At 44.3% G+C, this 18,189-nt stretch overlaps 3 protein-coding genes across 5 annotated transcripts in view; 1 reads left to right on the top strand and 2 right to left on the bottom strand.

Annotated features, from left to right (window-relative positions):
• Positions 1-195: 195 nt before the first annotated feature.
• On the bottom strand, positions 196-3,334 carry LOC131669102 (uncharacterized). The gene is made up of 3 exons (XM_058943732.1): positions 3,178-3,334; positions 2,769-2,885; positions 196-2,707 (listed from the first exon to the last, which is right to left on the bottom strand). Exons 1-3 carry the CDS (start codon positions 3,289-3,291, stop codon positions 2,522-2,524), a joined length of 417 nt encoding a protein of 138 aa, XP_058799715.1. The 5' UTR covers positions 3,292-3,334; the 3' UTR covers positions 196-2,521.
• A 530-nt stretch (positions 3,335-3,864) lies between these two features.
• Positions 3,865-5,145, top strand: LOC131669150 (NADH dehydrogenase [ubiquinone] iron-sulfur protein 4, mitochondrial). The gene is made up of 3 exons (XM_058943830.1): positions 3,865-3,989; positions 4,305-4,652; positions 4,743-5,145. Exons 1-3 carry the CDS (start codon positions 3,928-3,930, stop codon positions 4,918-4,920), a joined length of 588 nt encoding a protein of 195 aa, XP_058799813.1. The 5' UTR covers positions 3,865-3,927; the 3' UTR covers positions 4,921-5,145.
• A 970-nt stretch (positions 5,146-6,115) lies between these two features.
• Positions 6,116-18,189, bottom strand: part of LOC131669148 (sodium channel protein 60E) — a 65,065-nt gene continuing 52,991 nt past the window's right edge. Inside the window, exons 11-22 of one of the 3 annotated variants that reach the window (XM_058943828.1) lie at positions 16,892-18,160; positions 16,705-16,825; positions 16,328-16,643; positions 14,489-14,605; positions 14,238-14,396; positions 13,870-14,166; positions 13,468-13,622; positions 12,908-13,394; positions 12,527-12,846; positions 12,089-12,448; positions 11,624-12,001; positions 6,116-10,512 (exon numbers count right to left, since the gene is read on the bottom strand). In XM_058943828.1, coding sequence (XP_058799811.1) covers positions 10,068-10,512; positions 11,624-12,001; positions 12,089-12,448; positions 12,527-12,846; positions 12,908-13,394; positions 13,468-13,622; positions 13,870-14,166; positions 14,238-14,396; positions 14,489-14,605; positions 16,328-16,643; positions 16,705-16,825; positions 16,892-18,160 — 4,424 coding nt within the window. In that variant the 3' untranslated portion in view covers positions 6,116-10,067. Of the gene's footprint in view, positions 10,513-11,623; positions 12,002-12,088; positions 12,449-12,526; positions 12,847-12,907; positions 13,395-13,467; positions 13,623-13,869; positions 14,167-14,237; positions 14,397-14,488; positions 14,606-16,327; positions 16,644-16,704; positions 18,161-18,189 lie in introns of all 3 variants that reach the window. The other 2 variants (XM_058943829.1, XM_058943827.1) reach the window with 2 other exon arrangements.

Below are 18,189 nucleotides of genomic sequence, written 5' to 3'. Positions count from 1 at the left end.
TTAATTCATGTCGTTTTAGGAAATAATTATTTAATGAATCGCTACAACGATATTTAACGAGTAAAGGTCAATAAAAGTTACGTAATTGTTTACATGCATTGTTGTAGTAGTAAGGATCAGGGTCAGGTCAGGCGGATTGAAAAAGCGATGTATGTACGTATGTACATACATGGGCCATGCGTTCTATACTTTATTTATGAGTTTTCAAAATATATTACAATATTATAACAATGTCTAATAAATGAACGCTTCGGTATTGCATGTATATATCTATAATATGTAGAACACTTTTTGTGTAATATTGTCTTTCAATCTTATATTCCATCAATTTCATTTTATTTGCGTACAAACTAATATAATACAATGTTCCGTGATAATTTGACTAATTTTCGTAGACTTTGGGTAGAATATTACCAAATATTCTTTGTGTATCTAAATATTATTTGTAAACAATAGAATTTTTATTAAATTATTCATAGAAATTGTTATTGTTGCTTTTTTTATTTAATCGAACGTACGAGCAAGCGTGCGGTTCTTGGTCTATGAACTTTCAAAAATCGATAGTTTTCGAATAATCAATGTTGTCTTTCAATAAATCCAATTCGAGTTATTCACTAGTGATCAGCAATTATTTAGATCTTACTCTATTCAAATTTTCCTTTCCCAAATACTACGAAACGTTTTTTCGAGTAGCACGGCCATCCTGTGCGTTTATCGTACAGTATGTAGAAAAATGATATAAACTAAGTGTGTAGATTGTTTGTTCCGTTCGAGCATTAAAACATTGACAAAAGAAAAGCTGAAGTTTTCTTTTATAAGAGCATACAGGCACCTTCAATAATCACTTCAGTGTAATCGTCAGCGAGCGACGTAGAACAGATATATCCTATATGACCATAAAGCGTCAGCATCAATTACAGTCTAGGCAAACTTCAGTGAAGCTACTAGACAGCGGGCGACAAGCATTTCTGATACTAACTACGAAAAGTCCAACAACTATGGACAGTGTTAAGAGGATTTTAACCATTAAACGTTATCTCCCAAACGATCGTTGCAGTAAACGTCATTCGTCCTTAACCTTTTCAGGACGGGAATTTTTGCGTTAAAATTGGACATTTTCTTATACGGTATGATATTTGTACGTAAAATTGAAGAATCCGTCACGTCAAGTGCCCGACAAATTTCATGGTCGAGATTTCGACCAGTCCTGTCTGGGACAAAAAGTCCCATGTAAAAATCTTATTTGTGGAATTAACAGTGCATTCATAAGTAATTGGATGCGCTGAATACGAAAAACATAATAAAAAATGTTCAGAAGACATCTCTGATCTCGAAAATTGCATTTCAAGGTTAAATCCGTTGTTTTCTGTCCGAAATGATATCCGTACGTTTTTGTATGCGTTGGATACAGAAAAATAGTAACGTTTATTATAAGTGTCATTTGCAAGAAATATTTCAGTTTTCGCTCTTAGTATGACCCAGGATCAACAGCGTGGGTGTGACGAAAATTTGATCCCTTTGGAGTGCTTGCTTTTTGTGAATCCCCTTGCCTCTCATCTCAAAATATTTGACTTTATGATAATGTTTCATTGGCTATACGCAACACTATTGTTTTATTGTTTTCGTATTCAGCGCATCACATCACGTGTATATATCAATTGACATGTCAAAATACCGAATAAAAAATTTGACCTTGAAATCACTATCCCCCAAAATCATTCAAAAATATTACGATACTTGAGAGGTCGAAATATCGACCGCAGTCCCGTCCTTAAAAGGTTAAAGTTACGTGCAAGTGGTATATTCGTTGCATATTGTCGTTCCTTTTTTTTTCTAAATAGCTGATTTCGCGGATATTTTCTAGAACGGAACTGATCGTTAAAATGTAATCAACGTGTACTTTCTCTAATTCAGCGCACGTCGCTGGCGGGTAACAATGGCAGAGCTTGTTGGAAATGAAAAACAAGTCGTTAAATTATTATCACGGCACATCGGGCAAGCCTATTGATTGAAAAATTCTCTGCGTCCCGACCAGCAGTAAAGATTCATTTGAGCATTAGCCTCGCGTATAATAGTATCGATTTACCTGTCTATTTTTACATGTATATCATTTTGAAGTCAATTTTTAGTCTGCTCTACGTTCAAACTTTTTTTTCATCTTAGTTTGAAAATCACAAACTTTGAAAGGCATAACGATCCATATAATATATAGTTAGAGAGAATTGAATGGTGTAACGTTAACGTGAATGCTTATCATTTATCGTATATTATGAGCAACCTTATTCGTCAAACCCGTTATTTATGTCCAGTTAAGAGTCGTAAAGTGGACCGTCTATCTTAATTAATCGCAGATGACAATAAAGAAAAGGGGGGGGGGAGACTGCAAGACTAGAGTAACCGACAGAGAAGTCGATCTTTTGCAAGCTACTGGATAGCATAAAAGCATTCGACGAAGGCGGAGAAATACATTCGGACGACTATGCGAGTTATCCGGGCGAGCCGAGAGAAAAGGAAGGCCAATCTATTTATCGGCGGGATCCGCGGACGCCGAAGTTTCGGGCTGCGTCCAGATGTAGCCGGTGTGCGTGATGCTGCAGTGTGCGTCGTAATAGCGGCCGGGCGCCCGACAATAGGACCATCTTGGGCAGCGGCACCTGAACTTGCTGTGGAACTCCTCCTTGCACACCTCGTTCCACCAGCACGTTCTCTGTCGAGGTCAGACATTTAAGAATTTGGACTGCGCAGACTGGAGACTGGAGAGACGTTACCTCGGTCAGGTAGCCGCGAACGCTCTGGTCGCTGTAGTTGCGCTTGGCGACGGCGTGTCGCGAGGCAGCTTCGGTCGAGTAGACCACGCAGAGTAGCAGGCACAGAGCTACTTTGACCTGCGGCGAGACGAGAGGGCGTTTAGTCGATGAGCGTGGCGAGGAGTCGGCCCGCACGCCTGTCGCTGTCGCGGCGTAGACGAGGCGGCCGATCACCTGTGGCACGCGCGACGACCGCCCTGTGCCATCGAGTCGCGAGCAACAGCTGGCCCGCGGCGCAGTGGCACACGCAGGCACGCACGCACATCGCTGACCTACAGACGCGGAGCGGGTCGATCGCAAGGGCGATCGCGAGGGGCGTCTGGTCCGTCGGGCGTGCGGGCTTCACCCGTCGCGTTCGCGGCATACTTACATCGAGCCGCATGCTGGCCCCGTGCGCTGCTCCGCTGAGGTGTTCGCATTGGCGACTGCATCGCCGGGGGGTGTGCGCGTACGATCCCCAGAGTTCACAGGGGCTGTCGGGCATGCGCTCTCGCCGTCCCCTCGCACCTATCCTCCTCCTCTCGCCGATTGACGTAGTGCGCTGATAACGCGCTTGCCCGAGGTCAGTTTCTCTCTCTTTTCCTCTTGCTCTCTCTGTATATGCGTCGTGTGCCCACGCTCCTCTCCTTTCATGCCTCTGCCCCGTATATCATATGACTGATTACTTACCGTATAGGGCATTTGTCGCTGGATGATTTTACTATGGTTCGCTGAGTGGACAATTAATTACTTAGCCCTGTGCATCACTTATTACATTTTCGAATTGCAAATTATGCTTGAACCTGGACACATGTCGTAACATTGTCAAATAATAACTTCTTTAACATGTAATAACGGAAGCAACAATGATATCGTCTTTTACTAATTACTTTTTTCTTTGCAAGACAAATGAAAGTTAATGTACTCGTACAAATCATTCTTAATGAATGTTGTATAAAAATTGCCATTTGAAAACAATTATTCATTTCGAAAATCCCGCCACTCACTGTTATACATGCGCAGTAGCTAATGAAAATTTTCACTCATCTTTATCTAAGTATTATCCATTCAGTGGAATAAAATTTAGTATGTCTTCTGCTATTTGTTAGTTGAAATTTTTGTTCAATCTTTATTCAGCAAAATGGGCTCAAGAGCTTTGCTCGGTCGATGTTTAACTCAACTTGTTAATGGTAATCAAACGTGGTAAGGACACATAAGCATTTATTGTTCTTTTAAACCAAAAATTTTCTTCGTCAAAATATTTATTTCATTTTGTTTTATTTATTTTATTTTAATGTACAAACTGGCCAAAATCTCTGTTCTCTACATAATTAATATAAATAAAAATGACAGCCTCAAGTTATTCGTGTATAACAATAAATCTGTTGTAAAATATGTATTACCTTTTGAAGATATTAAGTTATAACCTATTTCTATATTTTATATAATCAGTCACAATTGTTTATCGAAATAACAACAAAAGCTTTATTTTTTCAATACTGACATATTATTTTGCAGTAAATATCTTTCAAGCTCAGCTGTACTTGGTGCAAAAGACACTGCAAACATAAACACTACATCCCAGATCCATGAAGCTCCATTAAAACCGATTGATAGCTTCTTTACTCCACCTTCATCAAAAGAACACAGTGAAAAAATGAAAGGTCTCATTACTATTGAAAGTGAAGAAAATTATGTTGGAATAGTGTCTGGTGTTCCAGAAGAGCACATTAAAACAAGAACAGTCTATATCTATCAGCCAGCAAAGAATGCTATGCAATCTGGAACCAATAATATCAATTTTTGGCAAATTAGTTTTGATACTAGAGAGAGATGGGAAAACCGTCTGATGGGATGGTGTTCTTCGTAAGTAAAATTAGTAGAATTTTCTTTATTTTTTTATTAATATCAATTTAATATTTTGAGTCAATGTCAAACCAATTAACTATATTACAGTGGTGATCCTTTACAAGCAACAAGAGTTAATTTCCAAACCGAGCAGGAAGCTGTAGAACATTGCAAACGTATGGGCTGGAATTATATTGTTCGTAAGCCAAATAGAAATGATCCAAAGCCACGTTCTTATGGTAACAACTTTTCATGGAATAAGCGCACAAGAGTTTCAACAAAGTAATTTCCAATAGTGTTTTTATCCAATAGTTAATACATACTACAAGGATGATTGTATGGTAGTGTGACTTTAGAAGGTAGTACACAAATTTAAGAATGAAAATTAACTCAGCTTATTGAATATGATACTTGTCATATGAATATGAATCAATTCAAGGTTGTAATAAGAGGAATATAATGTACATAAATGGGTAAGGTTTTCAAATGTGAATAAAAAAACACTTGTTATCGATAAACTCCACTTTTTTATTAATTAGGAGTAGTTATATAATACTTTTTATAATTTAATATTATTCACATTATTAGTAAAACAAGCAAAAGGTACTAGGTATAATCGATAGAGACTAGCTCATCTTTCTCACTATTTCCATACTTTTTTTTGGTTTGTTAAGTGTCGTATTTGAATTATCGCTATTATAATAAAATATCTGATAGAATAACTGCTCCGTATAATATTGCTGATTTCTTGTTATACTATTGGCCCTGACCGCAAGAGCCAGTTAGCTTAGGAGTCAAAAATCGTAATTCTGATTTTGTTCAAATAATCGTACTTTGTTTTGCTTTCTTTTACATCGATCGTTCGATCCGGCGCTCTACGAGGATGCCTTATTTTCTGCGGGCATCCATCGCGCGCCGACAAAGACAATAATAATTACAATGATGTCCGCAATGACGTCAATATAATAATATACGCGCAGTAACAACAACGATTGTGGATGCAATGCAAATGGCGATGCTTAGTAAAAGATAATATAACTTCGATATCTGAAAAAACGATGGCGCTTCTTACATCAACCAACATTTTACATTATTTATATGTATTATTTATAATTAATTGTCCTACGCAGTTTCTCCCCGTTCTCGTTAATTTATTTATCAACAATGTTAAACGTGGCATTTATCAACGAGGATGTGCGTTATGCGAGCGTGTACTAAAACGAAAAATATGACTTGCAATTCAATCGATTTTCCCAATGTACGCTTTCCGTCTTTGCCTTTCATTTTTTGTTTCTTTTATCAAGCAATGGTGCTTAGTGAATACGTACATGTATAATATGCGTGTGCACCGACAAATGAAATGATCGAGTGCTCTGTTCTCTTCTATATAACTTCGTCTCTTCGTTATTCGCAATTGCAGTAGTGCAAACGTCAAAGAAGGAAAAGAAAATAATTCAATTTATAAATGAAATTTCGAAACATCATTCAAAATCTGATTTCTAAACGTAAATATCGACTGAATATTCATATATAATTCTGTTCCTTCTTTGTTGCAATTTCTCTTCTTTTTTTATTGTTTTGCGTAATTAGTGTGCGTAATTATTTTCACGTTTGAAATTCGCGAAAACGAATGCTCGTCTGCGTGCTTTAGTAGATAAAGAAAGGGTGTGCCCGTTGCGCTATGTATTTGGAGAATTGATCGTTCGGCAATACTTGAGTCGTTCTGAAAAAAGCCTATATGAAATCAGAGAATCTTAAATACTTCTTTCTGTACTTTCAAATCGTTCGACTCGATCTTGATGACGAGCGTTTTTATATCGATGCTTAGAGTTGAATATTTTTGTCAAAGTTCATCAGCCACGAAGTCAAACGACTTGAAATGAAGGTACCAGAGCAAGTCTTAACTATATCAAAGGTATATCATTGGCACGCATACGGCATCGAGATCATCGATTAACCGGGGAAGAACTCGAGTAAGCGACGATCATTTTTTTACGGAATTAACAACTATTACACTTTAGTTGTACAATTCACCACTTACTCGAAATTAGTTTTTTCTTTTATTTTTCCTTTTTTTTTATTATTGCACTTTAACAATTCTAGATTGCAATAACGAATCTACATCTGAAGACATTAATCGACGCCACTGACTCCTAAAATTACGTTTTTATAGGCCTTTGATTGTATTATTTTTACTGTATTTTTTTCCATTTTTATGCACAGTGTGATGCAAAAAGTATTACGCGACCTTATACTTTCGTTTCCGTTTTGTTTTTTTTGAATCAACAATTACCGCACTAACAATATCTGAGATATTTTTTCAAATCAATAAATAATCAATAATTCTAGAAGAAAACTTGCGTTTTTATTCCTTACGAATTTTTGTTATCTAAAAGTGTTTTAATTTTTTTTTATTCTGCTTTACGATAATATTATAGAAAATTGACCCAGTAAATTTACATCGGTATTTCGTATACTATCTCAAGCGAGATTTCCGTGGGATTATCAAATAAAGACAGGAATGCGGAAACGCGCGCGCTTATCTCGCGGTTTTATTTCCGTGGATTTCTTTTTTCTTTGTCGCGCGGGTAACGCGTCAGCCTTTTTTGACCAGCCGGTGCACATTACTTTTTATTTCTCTTATCATCCTCCGTTTTAATATCCAGCTTTTCTTTTTTTCTCCGCAGTGTATATATTCGGCTTTTCTTTTCTCTTCCCTCGTGGCGGCTATTATATTGTCAATGACCACTGCTCCAGTTGACGAGCAAGCGAGATGCGAAGAACATTTGCACGGTTTTCATTTAAGTTATTTAAGTTCTTTAAATGAATAAATTGATCCCGAAAGGATTTCAGCGCGGCTGTCATGGCAATAATCGATAGCTTTATTTATAAACAATGAAACTTGAAAGTGACTGATTCTTAACTCGATGAAGTAGGATATCTTTTAGTCGTGCCGCGATGAAAATCAAGTGACGTTGGATGCGGGAAGACAATAACATAGTTACGCGATCTTAACCGAATGAAAAGATGTTTTATCTGGCATCGTATTGTTTTTCTCTCTTTTCTTTTTTTATTGAAGCAATTTTAGTTGACACGGCGTCAACCGTTTGAAAGATTCTAGTCGCTATATAACGCTGTGGTCATTACGCGTATAATTATCATTTTGTAAAGTATTCAAAGCTCATTATTTTTCTCTCTTAATCGAGATACTTTTTTTGTCACTCTATATCTATAGTCGACGTAGCTGCCACCTTAGAAGTAAAAAACGAAGGGTTCGAGAAGAGAAAGCTCTACTTAATCGCACTAACTGGACTCGTAAAAAATGTTAAACCTATTGTTCCTTTGCGTCCTCTGGCATTATTGAAAACTTTTTCGCGGCTCGAGAGTTGGCTCACACAATGATTAACTTATCAAAAAGGAGTTTGATTTTACAATTAATAATGCAGAATTCAACGAAGCGAATCAGTATTGATATGTAGCGTACATTGCTCATTCACGCACGACAAAGCATAGAGACAGACATTGCTTGCGAGCTCTTTGCTTTTAACTTTTAATTCCTATTCATACAAAGATTTAATTATTATACTTTATTTTCTCGAACATCTCTCGCGTTGTGGCTAAATATAATTACGCGACGTACCCTATACGAGTGAATTCATATTAACATACATTTTTAGTTTACTTCGATCTACTACACGTATCCTGATTTAAATTACGTTTATATGATTGTACGGTTTCTGTCTTTGTTTTCATCTCCCTTATTTCGTTTTTTTTTGTATTTATTTGAATCTTTTTTAGAACTGACGAATAAACCTCGATTAAATTTTAAGTATTTTCTGCGTTTAAGCTGCTTTTTATGGGGTATTATCGGTAACAGGATCAATTTCTACATAATTTTCTCAAGATCCGATAGTGGTTTTTTTTTGTCAATGAGTTACACAATTAGTTATTTATTCGATATTTCAAGCCACCGTATCTTGTCATTGACGATTTATTCATCAATAACACTTGTTAACTCTGTTGAAGGTGCATCAACGTTACTCAATAATTGACTTATTTAATTCAGTTTCTTTACTGTCGCGCTCGCTCTTTCTCTCGCATACGCTATTTACACAATAAATCTTGTAATATTCTATAGTCGCGCACGAAGCGCGTTCTGTAAGTTTATCTAAGGCGACATTTGGAAAATGGCCTCGTCAGCGCCTTCAACGAATTTTTTTTCGTATATATCTTTATTTTTCTTTTTTTTTTTTTTTTGAACACCACTAACCCGTTCTTTTTGGTTCGCTCGGCACGTATGTTTTTTTTTATTCCGGAAGATTGTCGCGCGAAGCCGATTGTGTGTATTTCAAAGGATTTCATTTCAGGATCCGATCGACAGTCCATTATTCAATAATATAACTATATAACTTTTTGGCCTTCGCCAATCGTCATTCATTCTATACTCCAAGGGATTTGCGTGTTTTTTTAATTGCATCATCATCTCAATCACTCGTGCAACGGCAGGCAATTAAATGTACCTACATAGTAATATCGATAATGCATTTAATAATCGGCAAAAGAATCCATAGAGACACAATTCAGGCAGTACATTATTTTGTTGTTCTCGTTTATTGTTTTTTACCGACTGCACCTAAGACCGACTTAGCTTATTTCACATACATCTCTACTTCTCTCGTCTTGCGAATTGTTCGATCCATTTGCTGTTTTATATACATGTAAAAATGCCTATCGCTAAAACCAGTTACACATGAAACTTCGTTGGGCTATTATTATTTTGCTCTTTTATTGAAATGTTCGTAGGTCTTAGTGAAAAATTGTAGTGGCTAGCCTTAGATACGAGCGTTCACCATCTCTTAATTAAATATGTATATACTTAGACCAGTTAATACGCAGAAGTAGTGGAAGTTAAGGCTACCCTTGAGCTTTAGAATCTTAATGTGAATGTGTCTAACGATAACAATCTCTGTCGAGTTTCGCGTCGCTAAAATATATAAAATTTAAAAGATGAAACAAAGGGATAGAGAAGACCGAGGCAAAGTGACACCCCATTGATATAAGATTAATATTGGAAAGTAAGCTACGTTCTTTGATGTGTATATAAAAATTGGAACCGAGAGAAAGATGACTTTACCGTGGTCTCTTCTATGTGATAACGAGCGTCATTGAAAAATGGGTCGTTCCTTGTTCGCTTGTAGACGCTCCGTGCGTATATCAGTTGTTGAAAAGCTAGGTGGTAAAGACGGTCTGCTCTGTGCAGACGACATTTATACAAGTGGCTGCGATGCGAGCCGGAAAGGCGAGCGCCGCGCGGCGATCGATGGACGTGTTTTCGCGGCGGCCGACACGGCGCTCGGCGTGCGAGGCAAAGGCTGGCGGCCGGGGGGGGGGGGGGGGGGGGTGGGCTGCTTAGACGAAGCCAGCGGGCTGGGATCAGCTGGCGGGCTCCTCGTCGAGGGGCTCGCGGTACTCCTCGCTCTCGCGGTGCACGAGCACGTGGACGACCGTCGCCTCGGACTGCTGGCGCAGCAGCGGCGGTCGGCCCGGGCCCGGCACCGCCGGCGCCGGCGTGGCGCTCTCGGGGCTGGGCTTCGTGACCAGGATGCTCACGTCGCGGCCGTCGGTGATCGTGGCCGGCTGCGACTGCGAGTGCGAGGCCAGCTGGTGCGCCAGGCTCGGCGGCTGGGGCGCCGGACGCCTGCGCAGGCTGCTGCAGCGCCGGCTGAGCGCCTCCTTGATCTCGCGCAGCGGCATGTTCAGCGAGAGCGCGGTGCCGCTCGGCCGGAGCGAGTGGCTGCGCTTGTGCTGCACCGGCGGCGAGGGCGCGTCCTCGTCCGTCTCCACGGCGTCCTGGCGACCCAGCGTTGGACCCGACGATCTAAACCCAAGCAACCACGTCGTTAGCTCGCTGCCCCAGCGGACGCCTCGCTCTAGCTCTCTTTGCGGGCCAGAGTCTGGCTCTCTCGGCCTTGAACGTCTCTAGGCTAGTCTAGCGCGCGGTGATGCTTCTACGACTGGCGCTCGCACCCTAAGGTTCGCTAGTCTCAAAACGGCACGACAGCTCTATGAAACTTCTCATAGCTATGTGTAAATGACCTGCAGCGTTTGTGTGCGTGTTGTATATCAAAGTACATCAGTCGTCAAAAGTTGGCGTGTCTCTCCCAATCTCATTACACGCGTGAGTGCGATATGACGTTTGCATGGATCTCCAGTGATGATGTTGTCGGTGTACATACATAAGCTTATATGCGGTCGCACGGGAAACAAAAAGGAGAGCAGCGCTATGCGGGAATGAGAGCTCGAATGTGAACGCAACGAGAAAAAGAAGAAAAACTCACAAAGGCAAAAAGTAGGCGTTCATAGTCAAGTAAATAACGAGAAAGCAGTTTGGGCGGATGGCTCGAAGCGGCTGCTGCACATACGCAATAAAATGCCTCTATCAAGCGGCAGAGGAATTGTTTCATCAAAATATACGAGGGAAAGTTTCGCCCCAATCTAAAGTCACTAATGAAAGAGCTGATCCTGCGGCGCGGGACAAGCTCTTCATCGTTGCCGCACTAAGACTTTACGATCAGCCTGCGAGAGCAAAGGTTTCGAGGAGTGGCCGTGCGACCAAGTGTCGGGGCCCGTTTGCGATCGCAGAACGGCTCTTCGATCCTCCTCGAGGGAGGACAACGGGACAGGCTCTGACGAGTGGCCCTCGAGCGCCAACTTTCCGTGATCGCAACGCGGAAGCCGCCGCTAAAATGATTGATGCGTTGCTAAGAGTATTGAAAAACCAACTGGAATAAAAGTTGAGAAGGTGGTCGTTTTACCTACGGTAGCTTTATAGCTTAGTAAGATCGGCTTCTTCGCGCTCTGTGGCGTACAAAAGGAAAGTAAGAATAAAAGAGTTTAGTATATAGAGGACGAAGAGGAGGTGAGGCGTGCGATGTCGATGGCAGGCGTGGAGATACGCGAGGCGCGGCGAGCTTGGCGCGGACTCGTACCTGACGGTCACGTGAGAATCGGAGCCCGAGCTCGAGGCCGCGGATGGATGCTCGGCCGTAGGCGAGGGACGAGAGACGGTGAGGGCGGGTGGCTGCAGGTCCTCGTGGGTACCGGTGGCGCCGGAGAGCATCAACAGGGGGAAGTTCTGGAAGAACATGGCCGAGGCTTGGCCCAGGTCGCTGGCGTCACTGGCGTCGCTGGCCCTCGAGGACTTGCGGCTGCTGGCCCGGCTGCCCCTGTGCACGTGCAGCAGGGCCGACAGCTTGCCCCCCCATCCGCTGCTGCCGCCCCTACCGTCGCTACCCACGCCGCCGGGGCTCGAGGTCTGCGTCTGCGAGTCCACCTCTTGGGCGATCCTCTCCCTCTCGCGCTTGTTCCTGCGAACAGACGCCACGCGTCAGCTGGCGCCGGCCACGCTGACCCGCTGCCCCGCTGCCCCGCTGCCCCGCTGCCCGCGCACTTACGCCAGGTAGGCCCGGAAGCCGCGCTGGATCTGTCTGGCGGCCTTGTCCTGGCGCTTCCAGATGCGCGTGGAAGACACAATCTCCAGCTCCTTGCGCGTGGGGAACTGCTTCTTGAACTTGACGTCCATCTGCTCTTGCAGCTTCTTAAAGTCATCGGACTCCTCCACGTGGCCCAACACATGCTTCACCAGAGCGTGCAGTATGTCCAGGCAGTGGATCTTGTTGCCCTTGGCGATAGGAAGGTTGAAGCTCACCAGCGCCACAACGTTTGGCTTCGATATCCCCAAGGGCGGGTCCAGACTGGCGATGAAGTCGCTCAGCTGCGAGAACCGGATGAACTGCGTCGCGTGCGGGTCGTACCTAGCGAGAAGAAACAGAGGTCGTTTATCTAGCAGCAGAATAGAGGTCGGTCATCGGTCCGCGGGCGCGCGCACTCACTTTGACCAGCGGATGTAGAACATCTCCAAGTCGTCCTCGACGATGCCGATCTCCTCCTCCTGGTGCGCCTGATTGAAATTCTCCAGGATGATGGCGATGTACATGTTGATGACGATCATGTAGTTGATGATGATGAAGGAGGTGAAGTAAGTGATGGCGAGCAGCGGGTAGCCGCAGTCCCCGTTGAGCTTGCGAGGCGTGGGCGTGGCGTCGCAGTCGGGCGGCTGCACCATCAGCGACTCCAGCACGTCGTTCCAGCCCGCCGAGGTCATCAGTCGGAACAGCAGTTGCATGCTCCGACCGAACGTCTCGAAGTTGACCTGTCGCATCAGCGAAGCGGATCGATGCCGAACGCACGCCCACGAGCCAAGTGTCTCTCACCATGTCGTTGAGCGCGCCCTGCTTCTTCACGTGACCGAACACAGACATGCCGATGATGGCGTAGATGAAGGTTATGAGCGCCAGCAACGCGCCGATGTTGAACAGGGCCGGCAGGCTGACGACCAAGGCGAACAGAAGCTTTCTGATCCCCTTGGCGGCCTTGATCAGTCGAAGTATCCTGCCGATCCTGAACACTCGGACTACGCGCAGCAGCGTCGGCGACACCGGGAAGTCGATCATTATGTCCTCCATGAGGATGCCGAGGATCGAGGCGAGCACCAGCAGGAAGTCGAAGATGTTCCACGGCACGGTGAAGTAGTGGTAGCGCAGTCCAATGATTTTGACGATCGCCTCGAGACCGAAGACCGTCGTGAAGAACGCATTGGACACCTCCAGCACGAAGAATATCGCGTGCGGCTGGCCGTAGTGCTCGATGCCCATCGTCAGCATGTTCAGGAATATCAGCACGAAGATTGCTATTTCGAACCTGAAGCCACGTTCGAATCAAGGCGGTGAGCGAGGCGAGTGCAGAGCCAAAGGAAGCAAGCTCGATTAATTACCTCCTGGAGTTGGACAGGTCGTAGAACATCGCGAGAATCTGGTTCATCGGACGTTTTATCACCTTCTGCGGCTTTTTCCGGCCGAGCTTCTTCATGGCAGTGTAGTAGTGTTTCTGGCTCTCGGTCAGAAACATTTCTAGCACGCCACCCTCGTACTAAAATTAGAAATTGGACGAGCCGATTGATTCGCAGTCAGCAGAGAGGTGGCAGAAGCAGCAGCAGCAACAGCGGCAGCAGCAGCAGCAGCAGCAGAAGCAGCAGCAGCAGCAGCAAGCGAAGAGAGACCGTATCAGTTAATTGCCTTTCGATTATCCGGCTCTTAATGATAGCTTTTACTCGACTGTTATATCAATTTGGAACGCGCTCGATTTGAGTCCGATTCGGACCTATCGCTGGACTCACTTTTTTTTTAAGCATGTTGAAGTTGTCGATGATAACTCCGATGAACAGATTCAGGGTGAAGAAAGAACCGCAGACGATAAAAATCACAAAGTATATATAGGCCGGCAGATTGGCCTCGCGGTGGGGTTGCAAATCAACACCCCGCGCATCGACTGCGTCGTTCATCACCTCCATCCAACCCTCGAAGGTCGCCACTTGGAAGAGAGCCAGGTAGGCCACGCCTACGTGGTCGAACGTGATCTTGCTGTTCTCCCAGGTGTGGTTCAGTCTAAAGCAATCGTCCTTCGTGTCTACCACCTGTTAACGCAAATGCCGCGTATCACTGCCAGCTCGAGACATCCGCGTTCCGCTTACGCCTGACGACTTACGGATATATCGAGGACCTCGCCGAGCGCGTTGGTGCACTTGTAGAATTTGCCCCCGAAGAACTGCACTCCCATGATGGAAAATATCAGCCAGAATACCAGGCAGACCAGCAGCACGTTGAAGATACTGGGTATCGCGTACATCAGGGCGTTCACCACTATCTGCGCGCATGAGTTCATCTCGTTATCGTCTATCGTCGCGGTTCTCGCGGACGGAATGCGTTACGCGATCTTGGAACTCTTGAAACACTCACCCTCATGCCTTGCCAGCGGGAGATTGCTCGCAGCGGCCTGAGCGCTCTGAGGGTCCTCAGAGAGCGCAGCACTTTAAGGTTCTCATTCTCTTCTATTAAGAGACTAAACAAGGATACCTGCGAAACGAAAGATCTTTACTCGACTGACACCGATCGCGAAAGGCGTTAGCTACACCGCTTTTCATGCCAAACAGCATAACTTCTCAGTATCAAATTTATGAAAACTACTTATTGCTTTTTTATTGGATCTCATTGTGCGGTAATATTGTTTGTTTTCAAGACTAAGTAAAGATGAATTGTTATTTTTACGAAAGACATTGCATCTGAATAGAATAAGATACTTAAAAGTATACGCTTAAATGTAAATTAGAGCGCTGCTGACGCCCGTACGCAATGTATAATAATGCCGACTGTCCTGATAAGAAATAGCCAGCTGCGTTTCCTCATCATTTTATTTGTCAATCTCCTTGAGGAAAGGGGCCAAAATAATGCAGTCGGCCGAAGCTCATTTCCAATCAGGTCAATCGACTTTCAGAGTTTCAAATCTCATGCTACGCTGTTCTACTCTTTATATAATCACGAAAAATCGAGTAAAGTGCCTTCTACCAAGATGCTTCAATGCACTCTACTAGAATACCCACGTGTCGCCATTTTATTAAAGTGAGAGAACTATTTTCGTGATTTTACAGAGAGTAAGAAGTCCAATCACGACAACCTCACTCGATCGCTGACATTTTTAAAGGACTCGCCGACTGACGTGTACCTGCATATAAAATGTGTTATGTACAAGCTTATCTCGATCTCCTATCGTCAGAGGAAAAAATGCTAACAATTGAGCGGTTGTCGATAACAGGATTTTTTACCCTTGGTCTCTTTTTCGATAAGATGACAAATAGCGACTACACGGTATCCACTCTGCTTCAGCTGCTCATTCACATCGACAAATGCGAAAAGCTTTCGAAATAAAGACATTTAGGAAATAATAATCGATCGTGCTGTTTCTTTTTTATCTGTTTACTATCTACTATGTGAGCTGCTCCCTAGATGTATGAAAAATGATGAAAATAAGCCATTAAGCATCAGCGCAAATGAAAATAGAGAAAGTTTTTGTACAAAAGTATAAAGTCTTATGATATTGGTATATGTACAGCAATAAATCGAAAAAAAACGTGCCTAAAGGTCATTGCTGCAGTGAACATAAGAAAAATCAAACTTGAAGTGTGATATTCAAATCTCGCTGCTGTTTTAATGTTTATGTATTAATATTTTTTCAACGGGGACTTATGATTTCGACATACCTGCTCCCAGATAGGTGACACATAAAACATACAGACATAAAGGAGAAAAAACACGCAGAACGACGTCTTTGCAACACTCAAGGTGCTCATATATAGTTATATTACTCATTTTTTAAAGCGTTCATATTTAATATTCATCGTTATATGAAAAACACATTGTGACAACGCGTGCATAACATGGCGCAAATATACAATGCATAGCTCCAAAATAGATGCGTTTTGCTTTTCATTTTTCACGACTCGATTTGCTCATCTTTCATGAATAAATGCACTTGTGGCAATGTGATGTACGCGCGTCAAACCAACAATCTTAAAAAAAGAAAAGAAAAAAAAATTCGTCGACACGTAATAAAAAAAATGTATCTCATGCTCGTTCGAGAACAATTGGAAACTGATAAACGCCATTGACTTTGCCTGAGATAATCTCAGACGACAAAATAACCAACACCGAATGAACACATCACGTGAAAATATCGTCCTTCGCTAACTCGAACGAAAAATAAAGACGAAGACGAGCGAAGGCATGCAGATTGATACTTACGAAAACGATTATAAAATCCAGGATTGTCCAGAAACTGGTGAAGTATTTACAGTAACCCAGAGCCAACCATTTAAGCAACATCTCAACGACAAAGAGCAGGGAGAAAGTGAGATTGGTCCAGTAGAGGATGGTCTTGAGGGCTGGATTGTCGTCTAGGTAGATATCCTCGAAGCACAGGGTGATGGACGAGGAGAAGATGAGCACCAGTATTATCCATTCGAATACCGGTGTGTCGACGACGGACAGTACGGCCGTTCGGACTTTTATCCACTTGTAGCCTAGGTCCGTCTCCAGACACTTGTTTATACACTTGCACCTGGGGTGGAAAGAGCGCGCTAGTTAGGTCGCGGACACGGACGGAGGCGGCGCTTACTCACTTTTCGTAGCAGTGCTGCGGAAAGCAGTCTGGCGGGACCTTGGCCTGCTTGCTCCTGCCGAAGCCAGGGAAGGCCTCCATGCCGCCGTCGGTGTACCTGCCTTGACTGTCGCGTCTTCCACCTACAGTCAATTCGTCTACATAGCTCACTAGTGCATGCCACGACCGCTTATCCTCGGCCTTCTTACTGGGTGTTCTTTCTGGACCTTGTTCCGACGCGGCCGCTTCTTCGGCCTTACTTCTCGCGTCCTTGAATACTGACATCTCGATGGCTTCGGCTTCCTTTTCCTTCCTCTTTTCGTCTTCGCTGCTGTCTTTGGTGGTATTCGTGGTGGTGGTGGTCTGCTGCTCGAGCTCCGACCACGGCGCCGCGCTCGACTGATAGATCGGGTCGTACGTGAACACCGGCTGGCTCAGGTTCTTTTGATAGGACTGATTGTAGATGTTCTCCTTGGACAAGCTCAGCACCGTCTCTTGAATGGCGTACTTGTCCCTGTCGGATTTGTCCATCACCTCTCTGACGATCTGCTCGAGTTTCTTGTCGTTCTTCTCGTTGTCGGCGTGCTCCTTCTTGTACTTCTTCTTCCTGACGATGGACCTGATGCGCTCGAAGGACCGAGCGAGCTTCGACTCCTCTCCCACCTCCTCCTTCTTTTGCTTGAGCTCCTCGCTGTTGAAGCTGTTGAGCAGCAAGGCCAAGAAGAGGTTGAGCACCATGAAGTTGCCCATGACGAGTGCCGGCAGGAAGATGGCGAAGCACGTCCCGGGACCTTCGTCGCGCTCAGCCCGCATGCAGTCCCACAGTGGCTCGATCCACTCGCCGCACAGGATGCGGAAGATCATCATGAACGAGTGAAAGAAATCGTTGAAGTTCCAGCGCGGCACCGGGTCCGGCTCGAACTTGTCCAGCGTGTAGTCCTTGCTGAACAGCTGCATGCCGATCACGGCGAAGATATAGATCACGATGACCAGGACGAAGGTCAGGTTACCGAGCGCGCCGATCGTCGATATGATGATGCTCAGGAGCACCTTCATCGTCGTCCACGACTGCGCCAGCTTGAGCACGCGCAGCAAGCGCAGCCCGCGGATGACCGAAAGCCCGTCGACGAGCTCGAACGCGAGATCGATCAGCGACGCGGACACGATGATCAGGTCGAAGGTGTTCCAGCCGTTGTTGAAGAAGTCCTTGCTGAGAGCCAGCAGCTTGAGGAAGCACTCGAAGGTGAAGATGCTGGTGAAGACCTTGTTGCCGATGTTGAGCGCCTGCCGGATGGACTCGCTCATGCCGTGGTGCTCCATCGCCAGGAAGCCCGTGTTCAGCACGATGCACAGCGTGATCGCCAGCTCGAACAGGGGGTCGCGCACCACCTTGTACAGGCAGTTCTGGAAGCGCAACCAGCGCTCGTAGTCGCCGCAGCACTGGATACACCCGTCGCAGTTTCTGTCTGGCAGATCGTCTGCAAGCAGGCTCGTCACGATCGATCGT

This window comes from Phymastichus coffea, unplaced genomic scaffold (genome assembly GCF_024137745.1).
Source record: "Phymastichus coffea isolate CEN01 unplaced genomic scaffold, Cenicafe_Pcof_1.1 PCOF00087, whole genome shotgun sequence".
Taxonomy (NCBI): Eukaryota; Metazoa; Arthropoda; class Insecta; order Hymenoptera; family Eulophidae; genus Phymastichus; species Phymastichus coffea.
The sequence above is the reverse complement of the archived record's forward strand: the minus strand, read 5'-3'. Positions and strand labels throughout refer to the sequence as shown.